At 51.6% G+C, this 19,139-nt stretch overlaps 1 protein-coding gene across 3 annotated transcripts in view; it reads right to left on the bottom strand.

Moving 5' to 3' along the window:
- UHRF1 (ubiquitin like with PHD and ring finger domains 1) overlaps positions 1–19,139 on the bottom strand; it is a 34,177-nt gene that overhangs the window by 13,186 nt on the left and 1,852 nt on the right. For all 3 annotated transcript variants that reach the window (XM_027547338.1, XM_027547336.1, XM_027547339.1), the window contains exons 2-7: positions 18,961–19,127; positions 10,144–10,416; positions 9,699–9,853; positions 6,631–6,846; positions 461–561; positions 57–243 (exon numbers count right to left, since the gene is read on the bottom strand). In XM_027547338.1, coding sequence (XP_027403139.1) covers positions 57–243; positions 461–561; positions 6,631–6,846; positions 9,699–9,853; positions 10,144–10,416; positions 18,961–19,127 — 1,099 coding nt within the window. The remainder of the gene's footprint in view (positions 1–56; positions 244–460; positions 562–6,630; positions 6,847–9,698; positions 9,854–10,143; positions 10,417–18,960; positions 19,128–19,139) is intronic.

Below are 19,139 nucleotides of genomic sequence, written 5' to 3'. Positions count from 1 at the left end.
GGCCACATGGGAAGGACCCCACATCTCCATCGCCTCGGCCACCCGGGGGCACTCACCACTCCTCCTCAGGGGGCACGCTGCTGAGCGGTGGGCGCAGGCAGTAGATGTGGAAGGCCATGTCGCACTCGTCGCACATCAGCTGCTTGTCAGGGTCCTGCTTGCCCCCGCACACGTGGCAGGCGCACATGCGGCACAGCTTCCGCTCATCGTCCTTACAGTGCTTGCAGGAGGGCCCGCTCTTCCCTGCACCCCGGGAAGCGGGGGATGGGATCAGCTCTGGCAGCGCCCCACCCTCCCACCCTACACCCCACCACACACACAGCACGGAGGGGCTTTACAGTGTTTGCAGGAGGGCCTGCTCTTCCCTGGAGGTGGGATGGGGTGGGGTGTCAGCTCAGGCATGACCCCCACCCCTGCACCAACCCTCAACCCAGCACAGAGGGGCTGGATCAGAACTCACTTCTCATCGGGTTTTCCACCATGGGGTTCCCCTCGCCCGGACGCTCGATCTTGAAAACTTCATCCACGAAGACAATCCGACAGTCATTGAGAGAATCACCCCTACAAGAGAACAGGCCTGTTAGGATGACCAGCGGGCCAGTCTCACCGATGACCCCAAAAGACCCGGCCACTTGGACATGTTCTCAGAGCCCATGAACAGCTCTGATTCTAATTATATCGTAGAAGAGGTTTTCGTGGGGCCCTATGAACTCGCCTAGCTACTACCCTCGAAAATTCAAGTCCTACCACATCAGGAACGAGGTGAAAACAAATAAGCCAGAGTTTCAGTATGTGATGCATTTTCGAGAATAATTTTTAACCTTTGGCAGGTGAGGCCCACTAAGAGGCAAGGCCCACTAAACAAGGCTCAATAGGCAAAAACTATAAAGAAGTTCTGATCAAAATATGAAAATTTTTTAAAAATTACAAAAACTCCTCTAGGTTAAAACAACCCCAGGGATCATCTCACTGCTTCCATCAGACCATCTGACTGCTTCCATCAGATCACCCCACCACTACGTCGACAACCTTCCAGGGAAAGCAAACGTGAGTTGCGTATAATTTCACACTTTCCGAGAACCACATTTAAATAGTAAAAAGTAGATGGCATCAGTTTGAATGTGCTCCTTGGAAGGAAAGCTATGACAAAGCAAGACATCGTATTTAAAAGCAGAGACATCACTTTGCCGACAGAGGTCCATCTAGTCAAAGCGATGGTTTTTCCAGTAGTCATGTACAAATGTGAGAGATGGACCACAAAGAAGGCTGAGCACTGAAGAACTGATGCTTTTGAACTGTGCTGGAGAAGACTCTTGAGAGTCCCTTGAACTGCAAGGAGATCAAACCAATCAATCCTAAAGGAAATCAACCCTGAATATTCATTGGAAGGACTGATGCTGAAGCTGAAGTGCCAATACTTTGAACACCTGATGCAAAGACCCTACTCAATGGGAAAGACTCTGATGCTGTGAAAGACTAAAGGCAAAAGGAGAAGAGGGCAGAAGATGAGATGGTTAGATAGCATCACTGACTCAATGGACATGAGTTTGAGCAAACGCCAGGAGATAGCAAAGGACAGAGGAGCCTGGTATGCTGCAGTGGCAGACATGACTTAGCAAATGAACAACAAATGTAACCCCATGTATACAAAATACCATTTCAACGTGCAATGAATGTTAAGGAATGATTAACAATCGCTAGTTTACACTCTTTTTCAGCACTAAGTTTTTGAAATCCAGGGTATATTTTATACTCACAGCATATCTCAGTGTGTCCTGGGCACATTCCAAGCGCTTGGCAGCATGTGACTCATGACTGCAAGACTAGATGGCACATGTCCAGATCTACCCACCAGTTCACGGGGAACGCGGGGACAGAGGAACGGAGGAAATGACACCAGGAGGATGCTGGTGGGGAATCCAGACTGTGCAGATTTTATGTGACAAACAACCCAGCCTCCCCAACAAACAAGGAAAAGGAGGGGAAAAACAAAAGAGCAGGAACCCTAAGATAACAGACTGAAAGATCTACTGCGGATTTCCCTGGTGGTCCAGTGGCTAAGACTCCATCGCCGGGTAGGGAACTAGATGCCACACGCCACAACTAAAGGTCCCGTGTGCTGCAACTAAGAGCTCACGTGCCACAGCTGTGGCCTGGCACAGCCAACGAAATAAGTAAATACAAATATTTTTAAAAGAAACAGATCTACCAACTTAACTGAAATCTGTGGGCATTACTTAGAGCTTAAACAGACAAATTATTTTTTTCTAAATGTGAGCCAACTGGCAAACAGAACAATGACTGGAGAGATGTTAAGAAATTAAGTTTTCTGTTGTAATAATAGCATTAAAACTGTTTCTGTAAAAGAGTCATTTTAAAGAAATATACTCAAAAGTATTAACAGACACAATGATTCAATGCTTGGGAATTACTTCAATCTAACCGGGTGGGTACATTCTCAGATGAAGGAAAATTAAAAGAATGTTGCTAGCTGATACTCCTTTATAGAATAATGGAGGAAAGTTCAAGTAGATAGAAAATTACAATGGAAGGCTTCTGGGAGGAAAAAGGAAGACAGACAACAGAAAGGGCAGAAACATGGGTATGTACAGTAGATTATGTTCCTTATGCATTGTCCAAGTCATACATGATGACAGAAACCAAGACACCGTCTGACACTCAAGACAGTGAGTGTAAAGGAATGTAAATGCACGAAAGATCACCACACTTCCCTCAAAGTGGTACAAGAGATACTGGTATGTCACAGGCGTATATGACAGAATCCAGAGAAACCACTAAGAAAACTATGCAAAGCAATACATTCCAAAAGACCTTCAATAAATCAAGACAGAATCCTAAAAGATGCTTATATAACCCATAGGAAGGACAGAATAAGAGACACAGGAAAAAGAAAACGGGGAAACAAACAGAAAACAAGTAACAAAATGGCAGGCTCAAGCCCCGATGACTCAGTGGTAAAGAATCCGCCTGCAGTGCAGGACACACTGAGATCCCTGGGTGGGGAAGATGCCCTGGAGAAAGAAATGGCAACCCACTGCAGTGTTCTTGCCTAGGAAAGCCCATGGACAGAGGAGCCTGGGGGACTACAGTCCACGGAGTCGGACACAAGGGAGCGGCACACAAGCCCTAACACACCAATCATCACCTTAAATGTGCAATGGGCAAGACACTGCTGATCCTTGGCCAACATGAATTTGAACTTCATGAATCCGGTTATTGGTGGGTTTTTTCCAATAGTAAATGCAACAGTACCATACAATCCCCAGCTGGTTGACTCCTCAGATGAGGAACCACAAATACGATGGAACCACAGAAATGGGAGGATGGAGTGTAAGTTATGCTTGGATTCTCAAATGCACAGAGGTTGGTGCCTCTAACCCCCTAGTCGTTCAAGGTTCAATAATGTATGCCAAGTGGTGGACTTTCCTGGGGGTGCAGTGGTTATGAGTCCAGACTTCCACTCCAGGGGGCATGAGTTCAGTCCCTAGTTGGGGAACTAAGATCCCACATGCTGTGTGTTGCAGACAAAAAAATATTTAAATAATGGCCAGAAAACATAACACATGCCAAGGAAAATGCAGCCTTGATGAAGTGGATTAAAAAAAAAAAAAATGACCCAACTATATACTGTTTATGAGAAACTCCAAATTCAACCATAGTGGTAGAGATACACCACCCATATTCATTCATTCACTTATGGCCATTCTGTGTGGTTTGTAGGATCTTGGTTCCCTAACCAGGGATCAAACCCAGGCCCCCTGCAGTAGAAACAAGAGTCTTAACCACTGGACCCCCAGGGAACTCATTTACTTTTTTTTTTAAAGTGTGTCAATTCACATACACATATCTCAGATAAAGCAGACTTCAGAGCAAAGGAAATTACTGGAGACAAAGAGAGACATTACATAAGGAACAGAAAGATATAACACATATGAGTATGTCCACATCAAACACCAGATCCTCATGATTCTGAAGCTGACAGGAGAAACAGACAAATCCAGTCACAGGTGAACACCGGGACAGCGCCCTCAGCACATGACAGACGTACTAGACTGAACATCAGCAGGAATCAGAAGATGTGAGCAACACAATCAGCCGACACAGTCTAACCGATATAAACAGAACATCTGCCCCAACAACAGAGTATACTTTTTTTTTTTAAATAACTGTGCAATATTCACCAAGACAGACCCGACTCTGAACCATAAAACAAACCTTGACAAGGACTAGAATCATACAGTGTATGTTCCTCGACCATAACAAAGTCAAACTGGAAATCAACAAGAGAAAGACAATGCAAAAAAGTCTCTAAACACTTGAGAGTTAAACTCCATATTTCTCAATAAGCCAGGAGCCAAAGAGGAAGTGTCAAAGGAAATTGTAAAAACAGAGGTAACTGAATAAAAAGAAAAACAACATAGCAAAATATGTGGAAAGCAGGCAAGGCAGCACTGAGAGGGAAATTCGCAGCACTAAAATGCTTACACTAGACTTACAATAATCTAAGTAGCTACCTCAAAAAGACTGGAAAAAGAAGAGCAAAATCAACTCAGAAAAAGGAGAAAATGATAAAGATGACAAAGGGAATTCCCTGGGAGGGGTTGAGACTTCAGGCTTCCACTGCAGGGGGCAGAGGTTCAATCCCTGGTCAGGGAACTAATATGTCACCTATCTCAGCCATAACTAACTATATACTTTTTTTTTAGATGAGAGCAGAAGTCAAAGAAACAGAAAACAAGAAAACAACATTCTAAGCAAGGAAACAAAAAGCAGGTTATTTTTTTTTAACAACCACATCAGTGCGCCAGGGCTGGTCCTGGACCTTGCCCCCAGCAGCCTCCTCCCTGGTCTCCCTGCCGCCACGCTGCCCCCTGCAGTCAATTCCCAGCTCGGCTGCCTGAGCGATGATTCTATTACAGGTGGCATCTACGCTCTTCTGTGATGGCTCAAATAGTAAAGAGTTCGCCTGCAACGAAGGAGACCTGGGTTCGATTGCTGGGTTGGAAAGATCCCCTGGACAAGGGAATGGCAAGCCACTCCACTATTTCTGCCTGAAGAATTTCATGGACAGAAGAGCCTGGCGGCTTATGGTCCATGGGGTCGCAGAGTCGGACACAACTGAATGACTGACACTTAACACTTACTCCATGCTCTCAGGCTCCAGGAGCTGCCAGCAACACAGAATACACAGCAGCTCTGCACCCCTCCCAGCCATATCCTGAACGATTCCTCCTCCCTCTCTCCCCTCTAGCCCACTGGCCTCCTCAAGGGGCCAGAAAGACACCAAGAATGGTCCTGCCCCAGGGCCTCTGCACTCGCTGTGCCTGTGCTCAAGACACTTGCCCAGATACTCATGTCTTGTATACAACATATACAGTGGAGTATTATTCAGCCACCGAAAAAGGTTCATCATGCAACATGTATGGACCTTGCGAAAAAAGCCAGACACAAAAAGACACATAGTGTATGATTCCACTTACGCGCGAGGTCCCTAGGAGTCAGATTCACAGATACTGAAAGTAGGTGGTGGGGGCCAGTGGTAGGGGAGGGGCTGGGGAGTTCAGTGTTTCAAGGAGATAGGGTTTCAGTTTGGGAAGATGAGAAAGTTCTGGAGATGGATGTTGGTGGGGGTGGGGATGGTTGTTCCAACAATATGAATATGCTTAATGCCACTGAGCTGTGCACTTTTAAATGGTTAAGGTGCTAAGTACTTCCCTGGTGGTCCAGTGGTTAAGAATCCACCTGTCAATGTAGGGGATGTGGGTTTGATCCCTGGTTGGGACAGATCCCACATGCTACGGGACAGCTAAGTCTGTGCGCCACAACTCCTGGGAGCGCGCACACTCTAGAGCCTGTGCTCCGCAGCAAGAGAGGCCACTGCAACGAGAAGCCCACGCAACACCACGCCCCCCACCCCCACCACTCACCGCAACCAGAGAAGGCCCACACACAGCAACAGAGACCCAGTGAGGCCAAATAAGTCAACATATTTTTTTTAAAAAAAGAAAGACATATTAAAATGGTAAAGATGTTAAGCTTTCTACACACACACAGAAAAGCCTGGTAGACAGGGTTCAGCAAATATGTTCTGTAAAGGGCCTGGCAGTAAATATTTTCAGCTTTGTGGGCAGCCACCCAGCTCTCTTCTGGGCGCCCTCCTAACATAGAGCAGCCACAGTGAAGCAGTGAACAGATGGGCGTGGTTCGGTGCCAATAAAACTTTATTTGCTTGTCATAGCTGGGGGCCACCTCTGGCCTGTGGCCAACAGCCTGTTGACCCCTGATGTGAAGAGTACCCCGTATAGGAGTGTGTGGTTCTGGCTATGTTCTTGCCGGTCTGTGCACACACACGTGGCCCCAGAAGGTGCTGGGACCAGCCATGTCTCCAGACAGGAGAACGGGGTAACCAGGGAACAGGAGAAAGGAGAATATTAAGTGTGGCCTTCAGTACTTTCCGGACTTGGCCACGTTTTTTCACCTGTTTGCCAAATTCAAAACAACAAGCACACGAGAACAAGGAAGCTTGAAATCTCCGCCAGGGCCCCAGAGACAGTTCCGCAGGTGGGGCGTAGAGGGCCCGGGGAGAAGGCGGAGGCCGGGCAGACTCACCCGATCCTGACGTTGGCATGCAGCTCCCGCGCTGTCCTGGTCTCGCGTTTCCTCAGGATCTCGGCGTCGTACCAGAAGCCGCGGTCCTTGGGGAGGTCTGGGTTGTAGTTGACCATGACCACCTGGCCCACCTGCAGGTCCTCCCACTTGATGGTGTGTCGGGCTCGAGCCCGGACGTTCTGTGAGGTCATCTGGACCACTCCGTTCTCTGGGTAGCTGGAGGGGAGAGCCCTGCGCTCAGACCTCAGGCGCCAGCAGGCCTCACTCCATCAGGAGAGAGGAGCCAGGCGGAGAGGGCCGCCTGGTGTGCGGGTTTGAGTTACACTCGTCACAGCAGTCCAGAAAGGCCCCTCCCCAAGAGCTCATCTGTTGGTGTTAGTAACACCCAGGCACAGTGACACGTCCCAGTGTGTCACAGCGGCCCCCAGCCTTTGCAGCACCAGGGACTGGTTTCCTGGAAGACAGTTTTTTCACGGACCGGGAAGGCGCGGATGGTTTGAGGATAATTCGAGTGCGTTACATTTACTGTGCACTTTATTTCTCCTCTTATTAAAGCAGCTCCACCTCAGCTCATCAGGCATTAGAGCCAGGGGGTTGAGGACCCTGGCTCTAAAAAAGCTACGTTGGGATCCTAACCCCTGGCACCCTGACAAGCGGTGCTTATTGGCACCTAATCTGGAAATAGGGGCTTCCAAGGTGGTGACACTAGCAGTAAAGACCCCCGCCTGCCAAAGCAGGAGACGTAAGAGATGAGGGTTCAGTCCCTGGGTCAGGAAGATCCCCTGGAGAAGGAACTGGCAACCCACTCCAGTATTCTTGCCTGGAGAATCCCATGGACAGAGGAGCCTGGTGGGCTGCAGTCCATGGGGTCGTAGAGAGTCGGACATGATTGAAGTGGCTTAGCATGCCACGCACCCTGCTCATTTAGGGACACTGCTCAATCTGGAAATAGGATTGCTGCAGACAGGAGAAGTTAAGATCAGGTCCTGATAGAGAAGAATGGTCCTAAACCTAGTGACTGATGAAGAGTCAGACAGAGGAGAGCAAGGCAGGAAGAGGAGGCAGAGGCAGGAGCGGGGACGCAGCCGCGAGCCAGGACAGCCAGTCCCGCTGGAAGAGGCACAAAGGATTCTCCCCTCCAGGTTCCAGGAGGGTCTCAGCCTTGTCAACATCTTGGTTTGGACTTATGGCCTCCAGGACCATGAGAGGATAGACTATTCCAGCAACAGCACCAATACTTTGTAGAGCAGCCATAGGAAACTAAGACAGAAAGAAATGAGTTGGGGGGGAACTTTTTTCCATACATGTGTGTTGATGGTGACTTTTGTAAAGGGATAGACACTATATTAAAAAAAGACAGGAAGTCATTATTCTGGATATACAGGAATTCCTAGTGACCTCAAAAAAGGCCTAAGACAATTGGCTAAAGGTAGCATATTCTAAGTAATACAACATTGTAAAGCAACCAAACATCAATAAAAATTAACAAAAGATACACAAGTAAAAAATTTTTTGAAAACCTAACATTGTAAAGCAACTCTACTCTAGTAAAAGCTATTTTAAAATAAATTAAATTAAAAAAAAAAAAGCATATCCTATTAGTAACAAAGTTTAGCCTCAGCCTAGAGTGGGGACAATCCCAACTCTACTGTGATGAGGTGGTTAGCCTGGTGTTCATTATTTTTGCTAATAAAGCACCAAGAACAAGGGTTGTCCAAGTGGTGCTAGTGGTAAGGAACCTGCCTGCCAATGCAAGAGACATGGGTTTGACCCCTGGGCGGAGAAAATCCCCTGGAGAAGGAAATGGCAACCCACTCCAGTACTTTTGTCTGGGGAAATCCCATGGACAGAGGAGCCTGGAGAGCTGAAGTCCATAGGGTTGCAAAGGGCTGGACATGACTGAAGCAACTTAGCACGCACAGCAAGGGTTGCCAAAGACCAGATAGTCAATACTTACAGCTTTGTGAGCTGCAAGGTGTCTGCTGTGAACACTCAACTCAGCTATTATCGCAAGAGCAGTCACAGATAAGATGTAAACAATGGGTACTGGTGTGTTTCAATAAAGCTTTATCGTCAAAAACAGGATGTGGGCCAGGTCTGGCCTGAGGGTAGAAGCTTGTGAACCCTGACCAAGAGGATGGGAATCTGGCACCTACTGCCTTTCGCTCCTCCCATTACTCCAGTAATTTTTAGAGCTAAGCTTAGAGTGTGCCAGAAACTGGTGTGGGCAGTAAGAGACTCTGCAGGGAAACAGATGAAGCCCTAGCACCCTCATAGAACATGAGCTCCCTATAGGCAGGGAGGCTTGCCCTGTTATGAACTGCATCCCCCACATACACATTCTGAAGCCCTAACATCCACTGTGACTGTATCTGCAGACAGGGCCCTTAGAGGTTGTTATTGTTTAGTCACTAAGTTGTGTCCAATTCTTTGTGACCCCCATGGACTGTAGCCCGCCAGGCTCCTCTGTCCACAGGATTCTCCAGGCAAGAATACCAGAGTGGGTTGCCATTCCCTTCTCCGGGGGATCTTCCCAACCCAGGGATCAAACCCGGGTCTCTGCATTGCAGGCAGATTCTTTACCATCTGAGCCACCAGGGAAGCCCAGGCTGTAATCAGAGTTAAAAGAGCTCATAAGGACAGGGCTCTAATCTAATAGGACTGGTGTCCTTATTAGAAAAGACACCAGAGCTCGCTCTCTCCCCCCAGACTCAAAGGAAAGACCACGTGAGGATGCAGTGAGAAGATGGCTGTGTCTAAGCCAGGAGAGCCCTCACCAGGAGCTGACCCTGCCAGCACACAGCCTCCAGGACCGTGAGAAGATACAGGCCTAATGCTGAAGTCGCCCAGCCTGCAGCACGTGGTTATGGCCGCCAAGCCAACTCAGAGCCCCTCTGTGTTCACAGACGGGAACTCCCCGGGCCCATCACAGGGCTTGCCACAGGCTAAGTGCTCCATAAACACTCTGAATTCCTACAACGGAGGGAGGGGACATCACCACCCAAGCAAGTCCAAACACCAGGTCCTCGGAGCTGCTGCTGTCCCGGGCCCACCCCGAGAACACTCACTCATCGTATGTCACGTGATAGATGATGTCGTCCTCTGGCTTTGAGCTGGAGCTGCTGGGCTGGTCATGAGCCGGAGCCTTCCTTGTCACCCTGATGACCTTGGCCTCGAACCACGCGCCCATATTCGTGTCCCTCGCGTCCACGTACTCGCCGACCTGCCGGGGAAGGAAGCTCTCATTCGGCCCCGGGGAAATCTGAGAAGGGTCATGGTCTTAAGGGGAGGGGGGCAGCGGATCAGAACTTAAGACGGCCCCTGCGAGGACCACAGGGAAGACACCCGCAGGTCCAGTTACAGGGTTCTGCTTTAGGGGCGGAGAAGGAACCCCTGAGCATTGATGTTTCCAGCAACGGACTGTGAGGACATAGGGCAGGACAGGGGGGGACAGGGGGCTGTCCAGCCACGGGGATCGGGGGCTGCGTGGGGACAGCGATGCATGAGCCCCACCTTGTAGAGGCCCAGCTCTGTCTCATCACACTCGTCCTCATCTGCCTTCCCTTCTGGCTCATTGGCAGCCTCGCCGCTGTTGGAGGACTTGTCCGACTCGCTCTGGGCCAGGCCGCAGCCAGAGTCTGTGTCCGAGAGCTCAGAGTCCCTCTCCTTGCTGCCACCGCTGCTGCTGGGAACAGGGACGGGCAGCACAAGGCTCTGCCGGACCAGGAGCTGGATGGTGTCGTTCAGGCGGACGTCGTAGTCAAACAGCGTGTGGCCGTCCTCCATCTGCAGGGACGCAGGCCAAGGTCACCAGGCAAGGGAGCTCACTGGGGGGTGGGGGGGTGATGGACCACACCCGCCCTGGCGGAGGCCTGCCAGCTCCTGGGGACAAGGTCACCCGAAGCCCTCTCCAATGAGGACGCCTGCTGCCACACGGGGGGCATCCCCGGGAGCATGTGGCCTAACCGCGCTGAGCCATGGCCACACATCAGGTGTCGGGGGAGGTTTTAATACTTTATGTACTTTGGAACTTTTGTTACAATAAACAAGCACTGCCTGTACCCCTGGCTCTCATGCAGACTGACCTGCCCCTGAGGCGATGCTGTACCCCTGGCTCTCAGGGAGAGTGACCTGCCCCCGGGACAATGCTGTAGGGACATTTCTGGTTGTCTTAACAAGATGGTGAGCGCTGGGAATGCCCGGGATGGCCCCCAGAGAGAACACCTTTCTGTTATTTCCACCCACACTAGGCACTCACTGATGGGGAGGCTAGGAGCCAGCAGGGCTCTATGATCCATAGAGCACCTGCTGACTCACCAGGTACGTGAAGGGGTTTGGCTTCGGAGCACGTCCCTAGGGCACAAAAGTCTTTTTGCTGGGCGTTACCTTTCCATGAGCAACTGCCCCAGGGCACCCCACCAACACCCAAAAAAGACCCTCAGCCCTCGGGATCCAGAACACCCTGAGGCAGACTCTGCTGATCTCTGATGGCTCTGGGGTTGGGGGGCGGGTGGGCAGGGGGCTCTCATGGACACCACAGGAGCAGCAGCCCTGCCCCCCACCCTCTGGACGCTGGGAGCACCCCAGTTGTGACAACCATGGAGGGCCTCCAACATCACCCAGTGTCCCCTGGTTCAGAAGCAGTGCCTTCAAGAAAGGAAGGATAGGACCTCCCTGGTGGCTCAGTGGTAAAGAATCCACCTGCCAACGCAGGGTTCAGTCCCTGGTCTGGGAAGATCCCATGTGCCTCAGGGCAACTAAGCCCGTGCGCCACAAGTACTGAGCCCTCGTTCCTAGAGCCCTGCTCCTGGAGAAGCCACAGCAATGAGAAGCCAGAACACCGCATCTAGAGAGTAGCTCCCGCTCACCCCAACTAGAGAAAAGGCCTTGCAGCAATGAAGACTCAGCACAGCCAAAACAAATAAATTTAAAAAAAAAAAAAAGAAAGAAAAGGAAGAACACGCAAAAGTCAACTTTCCCTCCTTCCCAATTTTTAACTGGAAGCTGCTGGTTCAAAGGGCCGATTGCCATTAATATGCAAACTGCACCGGGGGTCATGAGGAGGGCACGTTCCAGGTAGTGGTTGTTAATCCTTATTCATCACAAACCTGAGAACAGAATGGCTGAGAACCCCTCTCCCCCAGAAAGGCACAAGTGAACACACTTGCTGCAGAGGCCACCAGGGGCCCCCTGAAGCCCACCCTGCACAGCCAGGCCCATGCTGCCTGCTCACCCAAAGCCCAGCAAGAGCCTCTGATGTGCCTTGCCCTGCCTGGCTGCCACAGGGGATCAGAGAGTAAGACAGCGCCAGCCCTCCTACACGGGGCGACAGCAGGGAGAGGGGACACACACGCGTTGTCACAGCCCAGGGTCCACAGACTGACGGACAGACCAACACCACACTGAGGTCATCCTCATGCTGGGATGTTACTCATCCCTAAAAAGGAGAGAAGGGACGTCCCTGGCAGTCCAGTGGTTAAGACTCTGTGTTTTCACTGCAGGGGGCACAGGTTCAATTCCTGGTCAGTGAACTAAGGTCCCCAAGCCACATGGCAAGGCCAAAATGAGAAAGTCAACATAGGTTTCTCAGTTATACCAAATGCACTATCAGGCAGGAGACAGGTGGGGGGGTGGGGGCACAGGGTATATGAGAAATTTCTGTACCTTCCTCTTAAATCTGTGAACCTAAAACTGCTCTAAAAACTAAAGTTTATCAGTTTAAAAAAGAAAATGGTGGAGAAATAAGTGTCCCCAGCACCATTATGACAAGGAAACCAGCAGAACGTCATTAAAATGTCATTAAAAAGGATGATGACAAGAGGCAGGCACCTGGTGCCCAGCACCTGCACAGTTAGGCAGACACCCCTCAGCACTGCGGACAGTAAGCACCCTGACCCTGATCTCTCTTTGTGGGGAGGTGGAGCAAAATCCCTGCTGCCCCAGCTTGATGTCAGGAACCCCCCAGTTGTGACAACTGATGTCTCCAGACACTGCCCAGAGCCCCAACAGGGCCAAACAGCCCCCAGGGAGAACCACTGAGCTAGAGACAGGTAGCCTGGTGCTTACCATGCTCAGGGCAGCCAAGCAGCAGCTCATTCCTACAAAGACACAGGACACAGCTGTGCATGACAGCTAAATGCAGGAGAGAAGAGGCGTTTCCCACACACGTCAGGGGAGGCAAGGGTGGTTTCAGAGGATGAGAACTAATAAACCGAAGCACCAGGACGGGGGAGAGGCAGTGGAGACTTGGGGCCAGTAGGGGGCATGTGGTAGGACTTCTGTTTTACCAGGAGCGCCAGGATGGAGGCCCAGCAGGAGCCAGGGTGGCAGAGCTGGGGGTGGGAGCAGAAAAGCAGCTGGGGGTACACAGGACAAGGAGGTAGGGGGGAAGATCAGGACCTGGCTGAGGGCTGTAGCTAAAGGCAGCAGGAGGAATATTGATGGGGCCATCTGTGATGGGTCAGGAAGCTAGATGGACAGGAGGGGCCCACACACACAGACGCAGACACACACACACACACGCCCCGCCTGGTGCAAGAGTGCAGCAGGCAAAGGTGCAATCAGGAGGGCTGGGCACTGAGGAGGCCGCACGCTGGGCCACGCTAGCCCGGGGCTCCACCTCCAGGATGGAATGCAGACTGGTCTGACGGCTTCGGAGGACCACTTCTGGAAGGTTCCAGACGGGCCCCGCGGTGGGCAGGAAGGAGCTTGCACAACCACTTACTATGACGAAAGGGCGTGTGTCGGATGCCCCCCTCCCCGACCCTGCTAGCCTCAAGTTGCACACAGCAGGGAGGGGGGCTGGACCCAGTGAGGACATGGACACACCAAGCCCGGGGTTTCTTCTAAGATCCTAAAACTCCAACTGAGGCTAACAGCATTGATAAAAGCCATACAAGGGACTTCCCTGCCTGTCCTGTGGTTAAGACGCCAAGCTTCCAACGCAGAGAGCATGGGTTCAGTTCCTGGTGGGGGAACTAAGATCCCATATGCCACTCTGCAACAAGTGGAAAAAAAAAAAAAAGGCGAAATTAACACATGCAGTTTAAATCCCTGGTGGCTCAGATGGTAAAGACTCTGCCTGCAATGCAGGAGACTCAGGTTTAATCCCTGGGTTAGGAAAATCCCGAGGGAAATGGCCACCCACTCCAATTATTTTTTCCTGGAAAAATTCCATGGACAGAGGAGTCCGGTGGGCTGCAGTTCGTGGGGTCGCAAAGAGCTGGACAGGACTGAATGACTGACATTTCAACACAACGCTGTAACAACACTGAAAATCAACTATACTGGAATAAAATAATTTTTTAGAAAATTCAAAAACTGAAAGCTATTCAAACTGAATGGCAAGCTGGATCTGAGGTTGCAGATTCTCATGTTAAAAATTAAACATGCAGTTAGAATCCTGTACAACCAGAATTGCAGGTGAAATCCCTTAAGCTGCCTGGGGTGGTAGTGTAGTCGCTCAGTTGTGTCCAACTGTGTGCAACCCCATGGACTGCAGCCCATCAGGCTCCTCTGTCCATGGGATTTCCGAGGCAAGAACAGTGGAATGGGTTGCTATTTCCTTCTCCAGGGGATCTTCCTGACCCAGGGATCAAACCCAGGTCTCCTGCATTGTAGGCGGGTTCTTTACCACTGAGCCACCAGGGATTTAAACTGCCCCTAGTAAAACACAAAACACGTGGTTTGGGGCACATTCAGGTGTAAAGGCCAAGCTGCCGGCGGCGTTTAGATCACATCCCTCTTTTAAACCAGAAGCTTCCTGGACTTGGGGAATTCTGGGCATGCACATGGCAGTAAATGAAATAAACACAGAGACCATCTGACAACGGAGCTTCCTCCTAGAAGCCTAGATTCAGAGCCGCCCACTTTCTGTCCCCCTGGGGCACTGGGGGGACACTTTTGAGGTGTGAGTACTGCTCAGAGCACAGGAAATAAATGACCCTGGGTCTGGCAAGGGGTGGTTCTCCTAGATTAGGGAGAGGTGGAGAGGTCATAAACCAGACCAGGGCGTGTGAACCTCTGGTCAAGAGGGACCTCCGGCAGGAAGAGGCCAGGAGCCTCTTAAAGACCCTTCCTGCGGCTGTAGTCCCTCCCAGCCCCCACAGTCTTGTCTAAGACTCCAGGCCTCCCCAGCAATGTGGGGTTCAGGCCAGACAGACAGATGGACAGAGATGGGAGAAGGAAGAAAAGGTATGATTCAGGCCATGGCAGAGGGACATGCTTCCCGCTCTGGGTGGAGAAGTGGGTGTACAGGCATGACCCAGCCTGTCCACCAATCAGTCCTGACAAGTGAACTCTGCCCTATGACCCCACCACCCCGGCCACAGCCCAGGTCATGCCCTGGAGTGGCATTTCCATTTCGGGGGTCTGTGAGGCCCAGGCTACCTACCCTGTCATGACACTGTGATGTCACTGGCCAGACCCATGACCTTGCAGGGGCATGGAGCCTGTGTGGTGTGGGCTGACGCCACCATTCCAATGCCTAAAGAAACATCTGTGTTTTCTCTTGCTTCATGGGGTCGCAAAGTTGGACATGTCTGAGCAACTGAACAACAAATTTTTCTCCACTTCCGAGTTCTAACAGGACAAAAAATGATAGACGTGATGCACGTCCACAGTGCTCTCTGGGGTCCTCCTTCGCTTTGAGGGGTGGAAGCGGTGCTGAGTCCAAACAGTGCGACACCCGTGCCCTGGAGGGACACCTGCAACACCCACCGCGCCCTGGGTACTCGGTCCAGGACGTCCCACAGTACAACCCGGATCTGCCACCCCGGGAGGAAGCCTGCATGTAACTGCCACACCTCGGCCAGCAGGACAGTTCCCACTAACTGTTTGGTAAATAAAGTTCTACCAGGCCTCAAATCAGGACATGCCCATGCCTTTGGGCTCTGGATCTATTCCTGGCTTTCAATGGCAGACGTGAGTGGACAGACCGCCCAGCCACAAACGGTTTCCACTGGGTCCTTAACAGAGTTTGCTAACCCCCGACCTTAAGGGCGTGTCTCCAGCTGCAGGGAGGGTGTTTGGGGGAGAAGGAAGGAAGGGAGCCTCCCTCCTGCAGCCAGAAGGACAGATCTCAGCAAGGGGCTGTCCAATTTACAGCATGACTCTGTCCTTTGGGAAAAGGGGCAGACCTTCAAAGAAGGCCCAGCAGGGCAAGGCCATCTGGTGGGGCGCTGCGACATGAGTGACCCTCGGAAGGCCACTCCCAGGATGCCATTTCACCTGATCCTTCGGACAGCCCTCCTATAGTAAATCACCGACTAAATAATTTGTTCTCTTCTCAGCTGGGAGCAACTTTGCCTCCAGGGGGCACTTGGCAATGTCTGGGGACCCTATGGACCTTATGACTGGGGCGGGGAAGCGGGTGCTCCTGGCATCAAGTGAGCGGGACCGAGATGCTGCTCCACACCCCATACTGCTGGGGGATGAACCCCCCACGGAGAACGATCAGGCCCTGACGTGCAGTGCCAAAGGGGAGGCCCTGCACTAAATGATTTATCGCCCCTTTATGTGAACCAGGAGGGAAGCTCAGCCCCCACCGCACAACGGTGACCTCACTGAATCCCACCAAGTACACGTGGTGGGCCCACAATTAGCCCCATCTGACTGCAAAGCACAGACTGTCCCTGGCCAGAAAAACTGGCGGGCACTTGCGACGATTAGGCCCAAGCATTGCGCCTGAGCACCGTTACCAGCACCACCAATGACAGCTATTGTGATTTTTCTGGGCAGCCAAAAAAAAAGACAAAGAAAGAAGCACCAGACGCCTCTCACCCTTGCCCAGGCTGGGCCAGCCGCCCGGGGTCCCTTCCCCCATCCAGCTCCCTGCATTTCCGCCAATCAAACGACATAACCGCCAACCTATTCAGCCTAAGCTAGCTCGCCACGGGACCCTCCCATATCCTGAAGACAGACTCTGCTTGGTTCTGCTTTATTGGCTCGAGTGACCTTACCGCAGACCTGGGACTGCATGCGATGCCCTGTTTCTTTAAAAAAGGGGGGGGAGGGAAGGACTCTCGAACACTCTCTAGAACGTTCTATAAAAACAACAGCTCTCTCGCACCCGCTGGAGGCTGCACGGCCTCCTACAGTGATTAGCCTGGTCTGTTTGCAGACCTGACTTGCTTCAAGGTGCCTTGGTGCCCCACTCGCCTGGCACTGTCCACACCTCCCTGAGGCCGGGCCACTTCCTGGTCGCGCAACCTTGGGGAAATTGCATCACGCTGAGGCCTGGCTTCCTCACCCGGAAGACAGAACTGACTACGCATTGGCCCAGTTGAGCGTGGGGAAGGGGATGAACAGCGGTTACAGGAGGTTACTCAGGAACAAGGAACCCTCTGAGATCTTCAGAACCTGCACTGTGAGAAGACAGACAGACAAACAAACCTAAGGATTAAAGGCACACTGCTTATCATCAGGCTTTACAACTCACACAGGCAATGCCAAGACTTTGGTATGGATCAGCTGCCATGTTTGCCCATGCAGGAAGAGAGGGGTTTGGTTACACCAATGTACGCATTTCTCAACAGGCCAAACCATCTGCTTGGGATGTGTTTCTCACTGTATGCAAATGTCCTCAGAAGAAACAGGAGCTACAAACACACACTGTACTCTAGTTAAGGACTGGCCAGCTGGAGGGTCTACTGGTGACGTGAACTGGAACTTTCTCTGCAATGCATCTCCCAAAATAAGATGGGCTGGTGGACGGACAGAGGCAGAGACAGCTGTGTGATGTCGGTGACAAAAGCCACGGGTAGGTGTTCAGGCGTTCATGGCTCTTTCGACTTCTCTGCATGTTTTTGAACGTAAAAATTAAAGTGCATGGCGCCCAAGCTCACAGCAGGCATTCAGAAATAGTCACTGCCTTGAATATAAGGATTCGATCCAATCTGCCTTTGCATGATGCCACGAACTGTATAGCCTGTGCCCATGGGATGTCTTCAGAAATTCAGCAGAAGGACCTTTGCTGAACACAAAGACTGGGGGGCAAACTGAAATCAGTATGGACGTCCCCAAAAATGAGCCTCTGTTGGAGGAGGCAGGAAAGAGGCTCCGCTCCCCAGACTGCATCCCAGGGGAGCGCCACTCCCAGCCCTGCCTTTTCTCCAGCCGCACAGCGCATGTGACCACAGTGAGTGAGTTCCCCAGCTTCCCTTTCCCAGGCGGGGCGCGTTAACTCAGATTGTTAAGACATTCAAGTCCTCATATCTCCCACAGGAAGGAGGCGAGAGGTCTCAGAGGGCGCCTTGAGCCCAAGAAATTAATCATCAGGTCTCATTTCCAGGAGGCAGGCAGGATCCTCCCAACCCCTAAAAAAAAAAAAAAAAAAAACTCCTGGCCAGGCGGACAGCATCTATTTTTCAATTTAGACAGCAGATGGCGGCAGCACCCAGTTTAAGACCTGACAACAACAAAGTCAGAGCCCAAAGGAACACTTTTAATCCTGGGTAGTCTCTATACCGAGGTCGCCGAGGTCCCTACAGGCCACTCGCCTTCCAGGGTGGCCCCAGCAGACAGGAAGGACACTTTCCGTGGGACCATCTTCTCCCACTCAGCGACACCTGAATACAGCCTGGCCTACCGTCCCCTCTGAAGACACCAACAAGAATGAAAACTCCCAGGGGTGTCACTGGAGAAAGCGTCTCCAAAGTGGGCAGCTGATAAAGCCAAGGGGTGGGGGGCATTTTCAAGGGCTACGGGAGCTGTGGTGGGGAATCTCGAAGAAAGGAAACAGGGCCAGCTGAGCCCACGCAAAGCACAAACCCCGTTCAGGGGCAGCCCCACCGCCTCCGCCAGAGAGGAGGCCCAGGAGTGGCGGAAATTCCTGATTAACAAGCACCGTCTCTGACTCTGAATAAGCTGATCCCAATTTCTAGAAAACCCCATGGGGGTCGGAAAATAGTAAGGTGCTGACTGACCATAGACCTTTGGTGTGTGTTTCAAAGAAAAATCCGGTCTCTTCCTTTCCGGTGTCTGAGTATTGATTCCAGGCTCTTCCTTGAAATTCATCAGCCCTCCAACGGCCACCTCCAACCTCTTTTTTCTAAATTATTTTGAGGGGAGCGTCCACAAAGGGGAGGGCTGGGAATTTAAAAGACCTCCAAACGAAACAGATTCGAGTGCCCGGCTGCCCGCCTGGAGTGTCAGTCTAGGAGTCGAGCCTTTGTTCCTCGCTCAGGCACTGGAGGTTTCTGTGGAGAAGCAGACCGGACGAGGTGGGGGCGGGGGGCGGGGTGGGGGGGGAAGAGTGTGTGTGCCCTGCCTGGATGAGGCAAGAACAAAGGTGGTGGGCAGGCAGGCGGGCAGCCTGCAGAGCGAGTTTACCTGCTTGCCCCGGTAGAAAAGCCTCTGCAGGCCTGGCTCCACGTGGAATAGCTCCTGGATCTTCTTTCTCAGCTCCTCCACCTTGGTCAGCCTGGACAAGGAGTCCACGGTGTGGGCTACCTTCCCATCCATGGTGCGAACCTGGATCCACATGGTGCCTGCTGGTGCTGCGAGGATAA

The sequence above is a fragment of the Bos indicus x Bos taurus genome, chromosome 7 (assembly GCF_003369695.1).
Source record: "Bos indicus x Bos taurus breed Angus x Brahman F1 hybrid chromosome 7, Bos_hybrid_MaternalHap_v2.0, whole genome shotgun sequence".
NCBI lineage: Eukaryota > Metazoa > Chordata > Mammalia > Artiodactyla > Bovidae > Bos > Bos indicus x Bos taurus.
The sequence above is the reverse complement of the archived record's forward strand: the minus strand, read 5'-3'. Positions and strand labels throughout refer to the sequence as shown.